Source organism: Panthera leo, chromosome A1 (assembly GCF_018350215.1).
Source record: "Panthera leo isolate Ple1 chromosome A1, P.leo_Ple1_pat1.1, whole genome shotgun sequence".
Classification (NCBI taxonomy): Eukaryota; Metazoa; Chordata; class Mammalia; order Carnivora; family Felidae; genus Panthera; species Panthera leo.
In genome coordinates this window covers 178,706,673-178,724,801 of record NC_056679.1, presented here as the reverse complement: position 1 = coordinate 178,724,801, position 18,129 = coordinate 178,706,673, and the positions used below count along the sequence as shown (strand labels likewise).

The window sequence follows — 18,129 nt, the reverse complement described above, 5'->3', positions numbered from 1 at the left end:
CATTCTCTGTTCCTGATGGTTATAATGAGGTTAAAGACTTAGGGATTCAAAAATAGCTTCAGAAATGAGGGGGAAAGCCAATCAATAGGACTTTCCATTTTTAATAACTCACCTTAAAGCCTGCATGTTTCAGACATGCCAGGCTATTGTTGAAATCCAGGTGTGGTGCTGGGCTGAATCCAAGTGGTCCTGACAGATTTTCCTTAGAACTCGGTCTGGACCTCAGCTTTGTAAAACCCTTGCGGGGCTGGTCTGTGTGCTGCACCGAAATGAGACCCAGGGGTGCAGCTTGTGGCATATGGACTGCAGCCCCCACCAACACGAGCAGCCTTCACCTCAAGTTCATTTCCCTCCTCGTATGTGTGTTTGTGTGTGCGCACGAGCGTGTGTGTGTGTGTGTGTGTGTGTGTGAATGTTGACTGTGCCAATGTGAATGTGGCAGGGGGCAGAAAGAAACAGAGGTGGCATCTACCCTTTTTTGCTGCAGAGAGCAGTCATCCTCACAAAGGTTCAGAAACACGGGGGTAAGAGGCTCGGATTTCACAGATCCAAGGAAATGATTTAAGAGGATGACCAAGAACATGGCTGTAGAGGCTGGTTATGCCCTTCTCATATACACAGTAGTTATAACTAGCAGGTGCCCATTTTTAAAGAACTCTGCTACGAGTCAAGTGTTGTATTATCTAAAACAATCTTTGCTACTTCCCAGTGAGGCAGCGACTATATCACCATCATCTCACAGATGATAAAATGTAGGGTCCCTTCTTCCAAGAAGTCTTCTCCAATTCCTTGGCCCTTTTGTCCAGCCTCTACCCTGCCCTGCTGACAAGTGTTCCCTTCTGAGGATGACTCCTGGTCTCTGTCCTAACACCGACAAGACTTAATAACAACGGCTACCAGCTACTCTCTGAAGCGGGTTTTCTTATCCTCATTTTACAAAGGAGTCAACCAAGGCTCAGAAAGGTTAGAAACTGGCCTAAGGTAACACAGCTCGAAAAAAATGGCAGAGCTGAGATTTATACTCAGCTTTACTTTGTTTAGTTCACGGGTCCACAAACTATGGCCTGTGGGCATGATCCCACCTGCACCTGTTTTATTGAAACAGCCAGGTTCATTCATTTACATATTGCCTGAAGCTGCTTTCTCTCTGCAAGAGCAGGGTTGTATCCTTGCAGCAGAGCCTAAAATATCCACTGCCTGACCCTTTCACAGAAAAAGTGTACAGACCCCTGTGCTTAGTTTTGTATTCCAGATCCCATCTTTTGAAAACCGCACTGTTTTGCCAGTTCCCATTTGATGGCACTCTGTTTATATGCTTTCTAAGAGGTGTTGGAAAGGGGGTTAGTTTTATCTTCTCATCTAAACTGAACCTGCCTTGGAGCAGTGACCCTTTATACAGCAGTCTTAGGACCTACTATGGGCCAGGCTGGGTGATCACATCACCAGGTGCTCACACAGCTAATAGCTCACACATAGTAGGCGGACAACCAATACCGGATAGGTTGAATTGGAGCGTGTTTCACCCAGGTAATAAGAAGAGAAAACTCTCCCGAGAGCATACCCAGCTTCTGAAACCCCAGCCAGAGCTTGAGACTTCCTGCCTCTACCTCTCCGGGGAAATGCCTTTCTCACTAAGCAGAAAGTTAGCCTGTCTCTCCCCAGACAGAAGACAACCCCTAGAGCTCACTAATTATAACAAGAGCCTGTTACAGTCCCTCAGGGAGCATTGCTTCATTTGAATTCCAACCCCGGTTGAAATCAATACCAATAATTCTATCTGTTTTTAAAGCGACCTGCTAAGGCTCTTTCTTCTTGGTGATCTCGTTTTCAACAGACCACAATTAGTCCTCTGGAGAATGCCATCGAAACCATGTCCACAGCCAATGAGAAGATCCTGATGATGATCAACCAGTACCAGAGTGACGAAAGCCTCCCCATTAACCCACTGTCCATGCTCCTGAATGGGATCGTGGACCCTGCTGTCATGGGAGGTTTCGCCAAGTACGAGAAGGTGAGGGCTGCTGTTCAGGCCCCAGTGGCGACAGAGCAGTGGTAGGAGGGCCCCCGGGGGAAGATGTAACTGCCTGTCACTATCTTACTGTAGCTGTTTGTCAGCTTGGCAGACCTCATACATCTTCCAGAGTTTCTACAGCCCCTCTCTCATCTCCTTTCCAGCCTCAATGCTACATTCTGCTGTGGCAGGAAGGAATAGGGATCACACGGATCCCCTATGCCTCTGGGCACATCCAGGCACCTCCATCGGTGAAAGGCTCTGGATCTGAGCCAGATCGCAAAAGTACAGGAGCCACAAATCAAAGTGCATGCCACTTTGTGTGAATCTATCTCTTCCACAGATGATTAAAATGACCTCAACAAATGGAAATAGATGAAACCCAGGGTCTGTGAAAATAGAGAAAAGAGAGGAGATCAACTCCAAAATGGGAGTTATAATCTGGGTATCCAGATCATAAGGTCCCTCCAGAGATACCTACACATTTTAGCCACCGATTTTATTTTTGAGCCTCCTGGTATCCATGGCAAAAAGGGAAATGCCAATAATTCTATGAGTCATATTTTCCACTGGGGAAAATACCAGTTTCTCAGGAGAGGGACAGAGCTTTTCCCAACACTAAAGTAGAAGAAAAAGTCCTTATTGTGCTTTTACCTAGTACAGACATTAATAGCACAGATGGGAAAATGAATGCCTCATTCCAATATATCTCATAATGAATTCCCTATTAATCTTTTCTGTGTCCTCCACTGATATAAAACTAAGAAAACTATGCAGTAGTCTAATTCAGGGACAGTAATTCCAGTCATACAAGCAGTCCTTCTAGCCACCCTGGGATACCCCATCAGTCATCATCAGTAACCCTTTGTTTAGCCTTGAGAGGTGATAGTATATGTCTGTGTGTGTGCACACACGCAAAGGACATAAGTCTCAGAAAGAGCTGGGGGGTGGGGGTGCGGGCAAGGGCACACACAGTAAGGGAGGTGGTAAGGCCACCTGGAGCACCACGGGTGAAATAACTCTTTGAGTTCCCTTCCCTGAGGCAATGCTCTCAAACTTGAAGCAGCATCAGAATCTCCTCTGGGGCTTCTTCCTCCACATCCCCACCCACCCCACCTAGAGGTTCTGATTCAGTAGGTCTGGGTGAGACCCAAGAATTTGTACATCTGACAGATTCCCAACTGAGGCTGATGCTTCCGCTCCAGGGAGACTTGGAGAACTCCTTCCCTGGGGTTTGTGGTCCTTGCCCAATGGGGTCTGATCTGAGCCTCTAGGAAGAGGAAACAGTGTCAGTCCCTACAGGTCCCTGTCCCATCCAAATACGTGTGACCTCATGCCTGCCCCCCTCACATGGAGTCCTCTCACAGTAACAGAGACATTGGTTTTGGGGTCCACGCCAAATGAACAGGAAATCCAAACTTCCTGCCTGTCCTCCCCAGGCCTTTTTCACAGAGGAGTACACGAGGGATCACCCTGAGGACCAGGAAAAACTGAGCCGCCTCAAGGACCTGATTGCATGGCAGGTAAAGTGTAGCTGGACTGGGGCGGGGTCGCCCTGCCTGCTTTCTGTCCTGTTCCGACTCCCTTGCCCTCTGCTTGCTAGCTTCTGGCTGGCGTGGCCTAGGTTAACCTCTTCTCCTGTCCCTTGACTTTCAGCCCTTCTTCTGAATCTACATCTCACACAAGCAGGCTTATCCTGGAGCGGGGATTTGGGGCACCGCACCCTTGGGGTGCTGGGCAGCGATGCTGTGCTGCATGATGCTATCACTGCTCTATCGAATGGATGTTGAATTCAGAGGAGGTGGCTTATCCCAGTGGGACTGAAATGAAAGCCAGGACCCCCCCACCTGGCACACGCCAATCAGATAGTAGAAGATTTGGGCCCCCCACATGTACTTCTCCTCCTGCTAAAGCTGACCCAGTTTGTGGCAGATAATGCTCAGATGGATTACCAGGTTTGGAAAATAATTGAGGCCTCTGTCTGGTGGGGTTTGGGTCAAAGAGCCTGCATTCTGCACCTCCAGAGCCAAGCCAGAAAACTTGGATGGCCCTGTCCTTCCTTCTGCGCGCTTGTCTTTGTCTCCCCTCCATCCCTTCTCTCCTGGCACCCCGCCCTCTCCCTCCATGATCTCCTTCTTTCTATCTCTTTCTTCCTGCGCATCTGTCCCTTTTTCTCATAGATGTTTCGGCTTCTATCCCTCCTCTCTCTGTCTTTTGCCTCCCTCTGCCCTTCACATCTTACTCCTCTCTCTCCTTCCCTTCCTCTTCTCTCCCCACTTCCCTTCCTCCTTCTCCCTGCCTTTCTCCAGCTCCCTCTCCTGTGTTTTCCCTCCCTCCTTCTCTCTCCCTCCCTCTCTCCCTTTGTTTCTCTCCCCCCCTCGCTCTCACTCCCTAGAGAAGAAACAGTCCACCAGACCCCCCCCCCCCCAGAGGCCTTCAAAGGACAAGCCTCTCCCTCTTTGCACTTCAGCTTGCTCTGCAGGGAGCACTCAGCACCCAGAACACCAGGTGGGCTCCAGAGGGCAGGAGCTGGAGGGAGGCACAGGGAGCAGGGGGCAGCTGTCTGCAGCTGCCTGTCCTCCCTCCCTCCCTTCTTGCCAGTCACCCTGCAAAGAAAAGCAAGCTATTGTGGTAGGGAGTTTTTGTTACTCTAGGGAAATCAGGGAATGAGAAGCATTGGGTGCAGCCTCTTTTCTTAAAATAAGGATTCCTAATTCAGGTCCTTCTCTGCCTCTGCCAATTTATGCAAAGAGAGGCTTTAAAAATGAAACAGCAAGTACTGCACAGACACAGTTTCCTGAATGCATTTTGTGTGTCTGGAATTTTCTCTCCCTTCTTACCTTGTGCCACCTGTGAAACCCAGACATACCCAAGATCCCCAGCTTTCTGAGGTCATCACGGTCTTTAATACCCAGATAATGGTAGCTCCCACTCACACCGCCAACCCGGGAATCAGGAAGGCCTGGCTTTGATTAGTCCCCTTTCTCAGGTATTTCTGGGGTGCCCTAGGGAGGGCCAGCATGTCACACAAATTTGTTGGGTGTTGGTGTCACTCTCAATCCGTAACACTGCCCTGGGCCCCTCCCTGGGCAGGTCTTATCACCTGGTAGTGGGTCCTCCATGTTGTGCCCACCACACCCAAAGCATGAACCTCAGCCTCGCAGCACAGCTAGTTCCAGGCTGTGCCTTCTAAAGACAATTCTACCAAAGTCTTGGAGCTAATGGGCAGACACTACGAAGGCAGAAGACTTCGAAAGCATTAGCTTGGGCTCTTCAGACAACACCCCCTAGTGGCCACTTCCTCCAAAGCACAGACCCCCGCCCCCAGTGAACCACCATGTTACAGAGGCCCCTCCCCACTCAGTACTGCCAAGGGGGCCACGTCCCTCCCTCCCAGAGTCCAGGTGCCCCAACTTTGGGCACTTTACACTCAAAGATGTTGCCCTGCCAGGGTGAAAGCAGCCTTGTTAACAATACTACATACAGCGAATTAGCTCTTCCTTGTCTGTTCTGTTCATTCTTGTACCTTATATTTATTGAGATCCTACTGTGTGCCCAGCCATAGAAATAGTGCTGGACAGATCTAGGCCTGCTCCTTGCCCTCTTGGAGCTTAATTCTAAATTGGATCTTGGTTTCACAAAGCCAGATACACTTTGGATTTTCCTCAAAGTCAGAGAACTGTAGATTTCAAAAGGGAATGTCCTTGTACCTAGTCTAGCAACACAACAAAAGCCAGAGCCTTCCTAGTACTTTTTTTGTGTTCAAGATTTCACAGGTCTCTAGACTGATTGCTTAATTTTTTCTTCTTTGTAAAGCTTTTCTCTATATTTACTGGCATGGAAAGATGTCTACAGTACATTTGTCCTTTAAATGTTTTGTGAAATATTACATATAAAAAATGTGCATAGCAAAAATATACAGCACAGTGATTTATCACAAAATGTATATCCATTTGACCACCATCCAGGTGAAGAAATAAAATTCTGCCAGCACCCAGAAGCCAGCTTGTGTCTATAAGCCCAGACTGTAGTCATTGCTAATCTTCCCCAAGGCTGACCACTACCCAGCTTTTGAAGTAAACATTTCCTTGCTTTTTAAAAAATAGTTTTCAGGGAGCCTGGCTGGCTCAGTTGGCTGAGCATCCGATTTCGCCTTAGGTCATGATCTCATGGTTTGTGAGTTCAAGCCGGGCATCGGGCCTCCTGCTGTTGGCACAGAGCCCTCTTCAAATCCTCTGTCACCTTCTCTCTCTGCCCCTTCCCTGCTCCCACTTGCTCTCTCTCTCTCTCAAAAATAAATAAAACATTACATAAATAAATAAATAAATAAATAAATAAATAAATAAATAAGACATTATTATTATTATTAAATAATAATAAAATAAAAAATAGTTTTCATCACCCAAGCACTCATTCCTAAACACTAGAGTTTACTTTTGCCGATTTTTGGCCTATAATATAAATGGAATCACATAGTATGCATTCTTTTGGGTCTAACTTATTTGCTAAATGTTATGCTTGAAAAATTCATTCATCTTGTTGTATATAGCTATGATTAATTCATTTTCATTTATTTATTTGTTTATTTATTTTAAAAATTTTATATTTATTTTTGAGAGACAGAGAGAGACAGAGCCTAAGCAGGAGAGGGGCAGAGAGAGGGGGAGACACAGAATCCAAATCAGGCTCCAGGCTCTGAGCTGTCAGCACAGAGCCCGACGGGGGGCTCGAACCCACAAACTGTGGGATCATGACCTGAGCCGAAGTCGGACGCTTAACTCACTGAGCCACTCAGGCACCCCTTATTTATTTATTTATTTTAGAGACAGAGAGTGCAAGCAGGGGAGAGGGGCAGAGGGAGAGAGAGAGAATCCCAAGCAGGCTCCGTGCTCAGCACGGAGCTGACATGGGGCCAATCCCATGACCCTGGAGTCACGACCTGAACTGAAATCAAGAGTCGGACAGTCAACTGACTGAGCCACCCAGACGCCCCTCATTTTCACTGATGTGTAATAGTCTGTACAGCTGGATTGTGTAACTATATCAAAACGTATTTATTTATTTTTCAACTGATGGAGATTTAGGTTGATTGTAATTTGGGGCTATTACAAGGAATGAGCATCTTTATATGTGTCTTTTGGGCACACATATGCATAAATTCTGTTGGGTGTGTGCCTAGGCATTGAGTCGCTTACAGTATATGAGAATATGTAGCTCTGGCAAATGCAGCCAAGCTTCTATCAGCATAGGTTGATTTTGCCTGTTCTTGAACTTTATATAAATGGTATTACACAGTATGTACTACTGCGAGTCTGGCTTCTTTTGCTCAACACAGCGCCTTTGACATTCATCCAGGTTGTTACAAATATCAGAAGTTTGTGGTTTTTGTTTCCCTCATCCACTGAATGAATATACAACATACTGAATAATATGCCAATTTATTTATCCATTCTCTTGTTGGTGGACATTTGGGTTGCTTTCCAGTTTTGTGTAGTATGAATAAAGTTGCAAAGAACATTCTAGTTCGTGTCTTTTGGTGAACATAAGTACTCACTTCCCTCAGCATATATCTGGTACTAGAATTTCCAGGTCAGGCATCTTTCGCCTTCCTGGATACCAAGAAACAGTTTTCCGAAGAACCAGCTTTGGCTTTGCCAGTCCTCTCTGCTGTAAGTTTGTTTCCTTTGTCATTCAGGCCTACTCTCACTTTTATTAATGTCTTTCCTTCTACTCTTACTGGGTTTAATTTGCTGTTCTTTTACTAATATTTTGGGATGGATGCCTACATCATTGATTTTTTTTGTCCTTTTTAATAGGTAAAACTAAAGCTATAAGTTTACCTTCATTCTTTATATATTATTAGTTTTTATATGTGGTATTTCTATTATCATTCTTCTTTTTTTAATAAAATATTTCTTATTTCATGGATGGAGGATCTCTTCTGTTTCTATATACTTAGTAAACTTTGTAAAATAATGTTTCTTAGGCCCTCTTCACCCTCCCTGTTTTCTCCAAGTTCGTTCATTTCTTCCTCCCTTCCTCCCCTGCTTTTTTCATGCCTTCCTTTTTGTTTTCTTCCCTGTCTGTTGGTTCAGATCTCGGTCTTTCATATTAGAGAGTTTCCTTCAATGTCTGGTGATCTTCATAGTTGGGACTGCAGCACTAAAGAGCTAAGTGAAGCCTTGGGTACATGGATGATGCCTTTGTCAACTGGATGGCATCATTCTATAGTAACTGAGCAGTCCACAAATGTCTGTATAACAGGCCATTCACTTTCTCCAGGGAGAACTCTCTCAAACATAGGAGAGATCATCCTGGCGACTATGCTGCTGGAGTTTGTGAGTTGGAGTAAAGGTCTGACTACCAGTGTGCCGACTTCCCTTCCACCCCCTGCTTTCAGTCTGGCTTGTCATCCCTGACTTCTGTTGTGCCTGGTACCCTTGAGCCCAGCACTCCTTGTCCTAATCGTTCTGAAGGAAAAGCCCCTTCTTCTTGGGGAACTGAGAAAACGGCACTTGGCTACAGGGTGAAGTGGTGAGGACCTGGAGATCTGACTGCTGCTGTCACAGAATTTCAATGTATCCCTCTGTGTTCGGCTCCTCGAGTCACCCTCACTTTTCCAGGGTACCTGGTGCCTCCGATGCCTAAGCTTCTCCTGGGTTTCTAGAGGCAGGTGGGCCTCTTGTTGTCACTCTCCCCCCACTGCTCTGGAAGGCGAGCTGCCATCCTCCATCCACTGGCCATGTTGTAGGTCGGATCAGATTCCGGTAACTCCTTCATCTTGTCCTTTCAAGGGTGCCTCCCGGAGAAGGAGGCAGGATGTCTTTATGTCGCCATCATGGGCACCTACTCGTTGTTTAATCCCCACAACGCGCCTGGGAAGTAGGAATGATTTTCAACTCCTTGCATCATGGAAATGTTAATTGTTTTTCTTCAAAATACTCTATATTCCACGTCTTTGCAGCCTTAGTTATGTCTCCCAGGACCACACTGCTAACTTTCCCAGCTGTTTCCTCTAGTAGTGGCCACCATGGCTCAGCTACTCCTCCTTCTAACTGCCATTTAGACAGCATCCCATTGACCTCTTTTGTTGATGAATGAGTTTCACTCCCTCACATCTGCCACCTCGTCCTCCCCCATCTTCCCAAGGATTTTGCATCACTTTTTAAAAATTCCCTATTGGCTGGTACCTTAGGACATCAGCACTTCCGTATCTTTCTTCAGCAGCCACGTAGCTATAATGGGACCTCCGTGTTCTAAGATGAGGCTGTGTCACTCCTCCTGTTCCTTTCAGCTCTTCTTTTCTTCTATCTTCCAGCTTCTGATGCTCATATTTCCCTTTTCCCATGCCCAGAGCTTCCTGGGCAAGGTTTTACATCAGAGCCTCAGAGCTTCCTCCCTGCTGGCCCCACACTCTGCCCCTTAGTAGATTCATAAGGGGGAGACATGCCTAAACATACAGCCTCTAATGGGGTTCTGACCCTCTTAGGGGCATGGGCAGTTTGAGGTCTTTCTTCCCTCCCAGAGCAACCCCAGCGTAACCCCAGATACCCTACGTCCCAGGGCTATTGACCCTGTGTGAAGGTCTCAGAGACTCTAGTGCCCTCCACGAATTCTGAGCAGACTGATTTGGCTTCAGCCACCTTCATATGGTCCAGGTCTCAGGCTGCAGCCAGGGACCAGCCTGTGGCTCACCATGTACCGCCTTTCCCTCTAGATCCCTTTCCTGGGAGCTGGGATCAAAATCCATGAGAAAAGAGTGTCAGAGAATCTGCGGCCTTTCCATGACCGGATGGAAGAATGCTTCAAGAACCTGAAATTGAAGGTGGAGAAGGAGTATGGTGTCCGAGAAATGGTACGGGTGGTCCCTGTGGGTGGGAGGGGTGAGGAGAGGGGATATGGGGAGCCATGGGGATTGTGGCTGGCAGGGACCCAGCAAGGAACCTGATCCAGGGGAGCCTTCCTGTAAATTGGTCCCTCACAGTCACCCCCAGGTAAACGTCAGGTACAAAGTGAGCCCTTAGCACTGAGGGACTATGCTAAGAATAGAAGTCACACTGCCTGCGAGGCACCTAGGGGGTGCCCAGTTTGATGTCAGCACATGACATCTACTCATTGTTTAATCCCCACAATGCGCCTGGGAAGTAGGAATGGTTCTCAACTCCTTGCATCTCTCTTGGAGGTTCAGAAGTGTTAAGTAACTCACCAAAGGCTACCTAGCAGGTGAGAATTTTCACCTGGCTCTGTTGGCCTCCAAAGCCAGTGCTTTGGGCCACTAATAAGCTCTGTGACATAAAGCTGCCAATGGCCTGGTGCTCATAGGGACATCTCGATCCTCCTCCCCCAGAAAGTAGAGTCCTAGAACATCAAGGCTGTGGGGTCCCTTAGAGGCCATGGGGTCAACCCTCGGATTTTATAGATGAGAAAACTGAGGCCCGGAGGGGGACGTGAGCTGCTCAAAGAGCATAGAGGTAAGTCTGGGTCTCTTGTCTGTTGGCCCAGGAGCTTCTCAGGAAACAGGTTGTGTCCTTCAACAATGACAGGACAGTGCAGTGCAATCTGATGTCACCTACTCAGAGTCAGGTCACACCTCACAGGTTAAGGACAACTTCCTCCACAAAATCCCCTTACTTCTGACACCAGGGTTCCCAGGCCACCTGCACTTCTGACCGACTGGCTACCAGTTTGGGGGCTCCCTCTATCTTTTCAGGTGCGCAGAGTTTCACAGAATTCAAGAAAGCACTATGCTTATGATTACAGTTTTACTATAAAGAATACAAATTAGGACCAAGTAAATGAAGAGATGCGCGGGGTGAGGTCTGGGAGGGTCCCAAACACACAGCTTGCATGCCCTCAGGATGCATCACCCTTCCTACCCTCCCAGCACACGGATGTGTGATTACCTACCAGGAAACTCACCTTAGCCTAAACGTTGAAACATAGTCATGATGGGGTGACTCATTGGCCACATGACTGAAACCAGTCTCTAGCCCCTTCCCCTCCCTAGGGTTGAACTTCCATCACCTGGTTCAAAGCCACCCCCCACCACCCCACCCTATAACCACATGGTTGGTCTCTCTGGTCTGGCCTTCAGCCTGAGTCTGCTCATCAAGGGGCCACCACAAGGAACGAAGACACTCCTGTCACTGGACAAATTGCAAGGGTTAAGAGGTCACCTCCCAGGAACCAGGAATGAAGGCCAGCCAAATTCTTTTCCAGAACAACCACCACCTAGCTTCAGCCAGCCAGGAGTTTTTGTCCTGATGCCCTGCTCTGCCTTGCAGCCCTGCCCTGCTCAGGTGCAGGAGGCAGCGTGAAGGCGGAAGCCACATTGCCTGGCCCATCCAGCCTGAGGGCCTGACTGCTGACCACCCCGTTCTCCCCACCCGCAGCCCGACTTTGAGGACAGGCGAGTGGGCCGCCCACGGTCCATGCTGCGCTCCTACAGGCAGATGTCCATCATCTCCATGGCGTCCATGAACTCTGACTGCAGCACCCCCAGCAAGACCGCCTCTGAGAGGTCAGTCTCTGCCGCAGGAGCCCCCTGCACCCCTGCCCCCTCAGCCCCCAACAACACCTGCTACTTCTCCCTCTGTCCCAGAGGCCACCTTTCTATCTCCTCCCAACCCTTCTTTTTAAAGAAGTCACTAAAACCCTCACAACCACCCTGTGCAGCTGCTGTCGTTGGTGCCGTTGATAGGGGGTCATTCAAGGCCTGAGAGGCAAGACGGCTCTTCCTGGGTCCCCAGCAGGATTCACCTGCGGCTGGCGTCCTCCCAGCTCAGCAATCTGTGCTGCCAGAGCCCCTCACAGGTCCTGCTTCAGTCTGGCATCTCCTCACCTCTGCCAGGGCTGTGTCCCTGCAAGTCCCTACCGCGGAGCTGATCTCCCTGCACCCATCCATCCCTCTGCAGCCGGGGGGAGGTGCTCCCTCACCCCAAGAAAAGCCTCTCCCCTTCCGCCGTCCTAGAGCCTCATCCCCACCCAGCCCAAAGTCCACTACTCTAAGGACATGAGAACGTGAGCCGAGTACTCCGCATGCAATAAGGGCTCAGGGAGGCTGAGTGATTTGCCCAAAGGCATTCAGTAAAGGGTGGCAGTGCTGGATTTGAATCAGACCCACACCTTAACTGGGTGTCTCTCCTCACCACCAGTCTCCCTGGCTTGCGGCTCACCTCCTTCAGTTTCGTTTTACTCTGCATTCTGAGTGTTTGCAAATTAAGCAAGCAGCTCCCGAACTCTGTCGGGTTAGCTGAGCTACTCCTTGCCCCCGCAGTGACAACCCAGCCAGCCTGGGTCCCTGCAAGGCAGTTCCGCTGAACCTCGCTCTCACTGCAATTTCTACCGCTGTCCCTCCCGTTCTCCAGCTTTGACCTGGAGGTGGCACCTCCAAAGACTCCAAAAGCAGAGCCGGCGGAGCCGATCTCTGTGGGGAGCACTCTGCCGGAAGTCAAGCTGCGGAGGTCCAAGAAGAGGGCCAAGAGGAGCAGCGTGGTGTTTGCGGATGAGAAGGCAGCAGCCGAGTCGGACCTGAAGCGGGTGAGCGGCACCGGCAGGTCGCCTCTAGCCCCGTTAGCCCATCTCTGCTGCACAGCAGCCGTACTCTCTGGGGGCCCCAGATGAGGTCCCATTCAGGCCTCGCATCTGCAGTGAGGTGGGAGATGCAGAGGCCTTATCTGAGGAGCAGGGAGGTCAAGTCCTGTGGGTACCCACACAGCCTGATGTGACAGAGCCGGGATTTGAACCCAGGCCAGTAGGCTCCAGCCCATGCATGTCTTTCCCACCACTGTGCAGGGCTTTGTGAGACAGGACAGAAGCTGTCCTCCCAGTGCTGGGCAAGGGGTTTCTTCATGTCCACCCCCTGTCGCCAACCCCAGGGCCATTCCAACCACTGAGGTCTCAGACCCTCCTAGGCTCCTCCAGTGAGCCAGAAGCCCAGCTGGGGACACAGAGAGGGACTCACTGCCCTGACTCTGAGTTTTTATCTTATAACGATTTGATAATGAAACTTGGTGTCATTGGGTCCAAATCTTAGTTTCGCCCCCTGAAAGAGAGGTTTGTTGAAGGCATTGTTGGATCCTAGGAAAGGGAGAGGGGTTAACTGTACTGGCAAGGGAGGGGTGGCAGCTGAAAGGGCAAGGAGCCAACTGAGATGCCTCCCAGGAAAGAGAAGACCCTCCGCAAACTTCCCAGTAGACCCCAGAGGCTACTCTTGCCAGGGGAGAAGACTAGAAATAAGTATTCTGTGTTTTACAATTCTAGAGAGTATCATTCACATGATAGTCTAAATGAATGCCTCAATGCCTCCCCAACCCCTGGAGTTGTATAGTGTGCAACCTGTGCAACCATACTTGGCAGGCTGGCATGGAGTGATAGATAACAGAATAAATCAACTTGCAGCTGGGTCCACAGAAGCCTTGCCAAGCCCTTGTTACTGACTTTTCAAGGCACAGAGCTGCCTAATGCTAACCCTCTGTGGTGTGTGTGTGTGTGTGTGTGTGTGTGTGTGTATGTGTGTACTTATTCAGCTTTCCAGGAAGCACGAGTTCATGAGTGACACCAACCTCTCGGAGCATGCAGCCATTCCCCCCAGGTCATCCATCCTCTCTCAGATGAGTTTCGCCAGTCAGTCCATGCCCACCATCCCAGGTATGCACCCTGCCACCACCAGCACCAGAAGGTACAGAGATGGTGGGGCCACCAGCCTGGGGGTGGAGGATGGGCGGAGACTGGATCTACACGGCAAAGGGGCCAGGCATCCTGGGGGCAAGAGGCTCTGCTCAGAGGCCCCCTGTCCTCTGAGCTCGCACCACACCCACCCGCTCTGTAGGGGAAGCGGCCCTGCAAGCTGCACCTGGGGCTGGGGTGGAGGCCTGTTGCCACTCCGGTCCTCGGGACTCACCGGGACTCCATTCTCACACTGGGTGGCCCTGCACTCTCAGTTAGCTAGGCCTCCCCACAGGCCAGAAGCCCCGTGTTTCCTTTTTTGACCTGGGGCCCTATTTCAGGAACTTGCAGAAACTTCCAGCACATCTTATAGAGGTCGAGTGTCTAATGCATAATTGCCACCTACATCCCCCAGCATGCACTCGTCGTCCAGGGAGGAGGTTAGCAGCACACGGATGACCGTTCCTAGTTGGCAGAAGGCGAAGCCACAGCCATGATGGGGTGGGCACACCTGGGGTCGCTGCATCTGACATGCAGCTGTCTCAAGGGTCAGCCACTCTGGGCCAGGCTCCTGTGCCAAGGGCCAGGGCAGAGAGGAGCAAGACACAAGCACTGCCCTGTGGAACTCAGCAGGCAGATCTCAGCGAAGATGCCTGCTATTTCTCGAGTGCTGACCAGCACTAGGCCCTCCCTGTGCTAAATTCTTCATCTTTTACTTACGCCTCAACACATACCTATGATGGAGATAATGTCATCAGCCCCATTGTGTGGATGAGGAAACTGAGGCACGGAGAATGTCAGCAGCTAGGAAGTGGCGGAGGCTGAGTGTAGACCAGGCCCTCTGTCCCTGGAACCATGCCCTTAACCCCCACCCAGCCACACAAGGCAGGATGGCCCCCTAACTCTGTTTGGCCGGACACAGAGCCATTCCACCGTCGCCTTCTCACAGCAGCCCAATACCCTGGAGGCTGGTGCCCTTGTCCCCATTTTGCCGACATCAAAACCAATGGGCAAGAGGTAGCTGATTTGTCAGGTCTGTGCATCTCCAAGCTGGGAGCTGGAACCACCAGTTCTCTCTACCAGCCCCTGCCTTGGAGAAAAAGGAAAAAAGCTCATATTGTCTCCCCACCATGGGGCCAAAGGCCACGTCCCCTGAGGAAATCAGGACCCCAGTGGCCAAGGGGCCTTCACCTCCCTGCACCGTGTTTCCAGCACAGAAGCCCTGGCAAGGATCAGGCCAGGTGGCAGGCCCCTGTCTGTGGGGTTGGCAAGCCTCGCCAAGAGGACAGCTTCAACAGGCCCCCTCAGGGCAGCAAGCAGGCCTCCCGGCTCCTGCCTGGCACCATGATGTGTCCTCCCAGGACTCTGTCCCACAGCCTGTGTCCTCTCCGCCTCGCCAACATCACCCTCTTGGGCACCGCCTCTCCTCCACCCACCCACTCACCCCCACTCTCCACTCCCCTTCCAGCCCTCACGCTCTCTGTGGCAGGCATACCTGGGATGGATGATGCCAACGCGTCCCCCCGCCTCAGCCAGACCTTCTTCCCTCTCTCAGAGGGTGACAAGAAGACGCTCAAACGGAAGAAAGTAAATCAGTTCTTCAAGGCGATGGTGAGGACCCAGATGGCTGGAAAGACAAGGGTATATGGGGAGAGATAAAGGAAGAAAGCAACACAGAAAGAGGAGAAAATGGGGGGTGGGAATGGAGGCACGTATATGTGTGCACACACGTGTGATCACTCCCAGGGAGGCATGGTCAGGGCCCACAGGGCTTGGGACACTAGCCAGAAATGCCCCCGCTGCAGTTCTCTTGGGCCCTGGTCTCAGAGCAGGACTGATCCCCGCTGGGCTGCAGGAACGTCCCACGGGGATAAGCAGGGCCCCTGGGACCTCCTTTCCCCAAACTGCCCTCTGGTGATACACCTGTCAGAGCCACAACAGCTGGCTATCTTTGGAACCTGAAACTGCTTTTTAATTTTTTTTTTTCTTTGAAGAGCTTTCCTATTCAACTTATATTACAAACTCCTACTAATTAAAAGTTAGTTTCCAAGGCCTGACTTTTCAAGTCCCATCTCCTGTTGTTACTTGTCAGTCTTCACTCGAGATAAAAAAAGTACCGTTGACACTTCTGATCCTCAAGATGATATAAACCCGATCTCTGCTACTATAATAATCCCAAGTTTACTGTGAGCATGCAGTGAGTCAGGTACCACGCTAAGCACTTTGCAGACATTGTCCAATCTGACCTTCCACCATCCCTGTGAGGATTTTACATGGCTCACAGAGTTAGGTGAGCGACTGGCCCAAGTAAGTGCATGAAGCAGCCAAGTCTGTGCTCTAACCATTGTGGGGTTCTGCCTGTCTGGCCACATTCAAGGTCACGGCCCCTCATACTCCATGGGCTTTGGGCAGGGATCCTTGTGAGCCCCACTTTGGTGCTCATGAGAATCCCATCCTGGGATGGTGTTTGTTTTCTTCTCCCACAAAGCTGGCCAGCAAACCTCCTGAAGAAGGCAAACAGATCCCTGACTTCCTGTCCTCTGACCTGTGAGATGCTGCTGACCAGGGCCACACATGGGGAGCCAGGGAGAGAAGTTTCCAGAGGAAGAGAGACACGGTGGGACGCTGATGCCTCACACAGCGGGGAGACCTCCTACCAGTCGCCCTCACTCAGGAAGCAAGGGCTGATCTGGCCCCCTGCGACCCAGGCGGTGGGTGAGGATGCTGCGGCCTGGATTGTGGGCTGTGGTCACAAGGAGCCAGCAAGGACACTTTGTCCCACTGTGCTCTCCCCAATATCCTCGGCGCATCTTTTTATAACCCAGTTTCTTAGGTATAAGGAGCTGTGTTTTTATTTCATTTTCAAAGTCCTAGCACTTAACAGAAAAGCCTTTTAAATATGCTTTTATTTTATTTTTGGATGATAGTTTTGTACTTTACATTTTTTAATACAACCAACCAGTGTTTTTCCTAGCTGATCATCTCTGAAGCGTTGCTGTTTCTCACTGACAATAAAAATGGTTTCATGACGCCAGTTCGCCTTGTTGCGCAATTCGTCAGCTGCATCTCTGAGGCCTGAAGAGGGTGAGGATGGCAGGCCACCCAGGGCCTGCGGTGATGGTAAGGGGCCTGGCTCCAGACTTGTCTTAGTGCCGGATTTGCCCACCTCATTCATGCCACCCCGAGAAATCTTCTCCATGAATGCTGGGGTGTAGGGATGCCAGAAAAGTCTGCCACAATCTTCCTCAGGTCATTTTCATATTACCTTTCTCCTCTTCTGGAAAGGAATGGAAAAACCACGCAACCAAATGGTCAAGAGTTAGGAAAAGAGTGGACTAACAGTCCGGCCTTTGGATTTTGTCATCAGGTCGGAAGGGGTAGCTTTTCTTGGAGGAATCCTGGGCTCCTCAGATGAGGCCCAAAGAAGGTGACGAGCTCCTCTGGGCAGAACATGGGAGCAATGGCCCACCTCCATAGCCCGAGGGAGCTGTGCATGAAGAGGTCTTGGTGGGCAGAGGCTGAGGACCCCATTTGGGAAAGATGTCAGTACTGGGTGGATATTAAGTGCAGGGCAACATGGGGCTCAAAGCTAGAGCCATCTAGAGATGTGGGGTGGGCACTCACTTCTTAGAGAAAGAGTCCCCGGATGAGAGAGAATGATGATAAGAGCTCCAATTGATTGAGCTCCACTGTCCCCAGCACAGTGTTATAGACATGATGAGAATTAACTTCCTATATCAAGATTTAGGAGGTGGAGATGATTATTATCCAGATGAAGAAACAGAGGCATGAAGTGACCTAACATCATCCACTTGGTAAGTGGAAAGGCTGGGATTCAAACCCAGGCAGCCAGGTGGGAAGCTTGGCATTTAACCATGACCCTGTGCTATCTGCTGGACACCTTTGTGCCTGAGTCCCTGTAGACTTTGTCCACCCCAGTCTCTTCCTGGGGGCCCCCGGTTCCCTTTGCCAACAGGTCCCAGACCTGTTGCTGGTCCAGCTTCCAATATCCTCAACAGTCCAAAAAGTCCCATTATGGTGGTGGTTGGCATTTTGTCTGCATTGTGTGCTCCTGGTAAGGAGGCAGCTCCTGGAGGTTTGGAATCTGGCTGAATTCACTTTCCAAAAGAGCAAGAAGTGAGGGTCCTCAAGAAGTGGAGGAGCTGGACACCACTCCTGGGCATCTCGTGGCTTCACGTGTGGACACTGGAGCTTGTGTGTCCCTTCTTGTATCTGTTAATCCTGTTCTGCCCTTTTCCTCTCCAGGTTATAGGCTTGAGATTTCCAGGTGTGCTTTTTCTCAATCCAAACTGTGAGATCCCAACGTTTAATTTTCAAATGTTTGCTCTTCCAACTCTAGTGGAAAAAATCTCGACACAGACAAGAAAATGGCTCCTTCCCCCTTTACCCACGACTGTAGAAAACCAGATACGATCCTCTGCCTTGGAATT

The 18,129-nt window shown here is 50.1% G+C and overlaps 1 protein-coding gene across 2 annotated transcripts in view; it reads left to right on the top strand.

The window, feature by feature from the left end:
* DOCK2 (dedicator of cytokinesis 2) overlaps positions 1-16,712 on the top strand; it is a 413,468-nt gene extending 396,756 nt beyond the window's left edge. For both annotated transcript variants that reach the window (XM_042947072.1, XM_042947066.1), the window contains exons 45-52: positions 1,835-2,011; positions 3,451-3,534; positions 9,729-9,866; positions 11,404-11,531; positions 12,379-12,550; positions 13,540-13,660; positions 15,147-15,289; positions 16,167-16,712. In XM_042947072.1, coding sequence (XP_042803006.1) covers positions 1,835-2,011; positions 3,451-3,534; positions 9,729-9,866; positions 11,404-11,531; positions 12,379-12,550; positions 13,540-13,660; positions 15,147-15,289; positions 16,167-16,229 — 1,026 coding nt within the window. In that variant the 3' untranslated portion in view covers positions 16,230-16,712. The remainder of the gene's footprint in view (positions 1-1,834; positions 2,012-3,450; positions 3,535-9,728; positions 9,867-11,403; positions 11,532-12,378; positions 12,551-13,539; positions 13,661-15,146; positions 15,290-16,166) is intronic.
* The last annotated feature ends 1,417 nt before the right edge of the window (positions 16,713-18,129 follow it).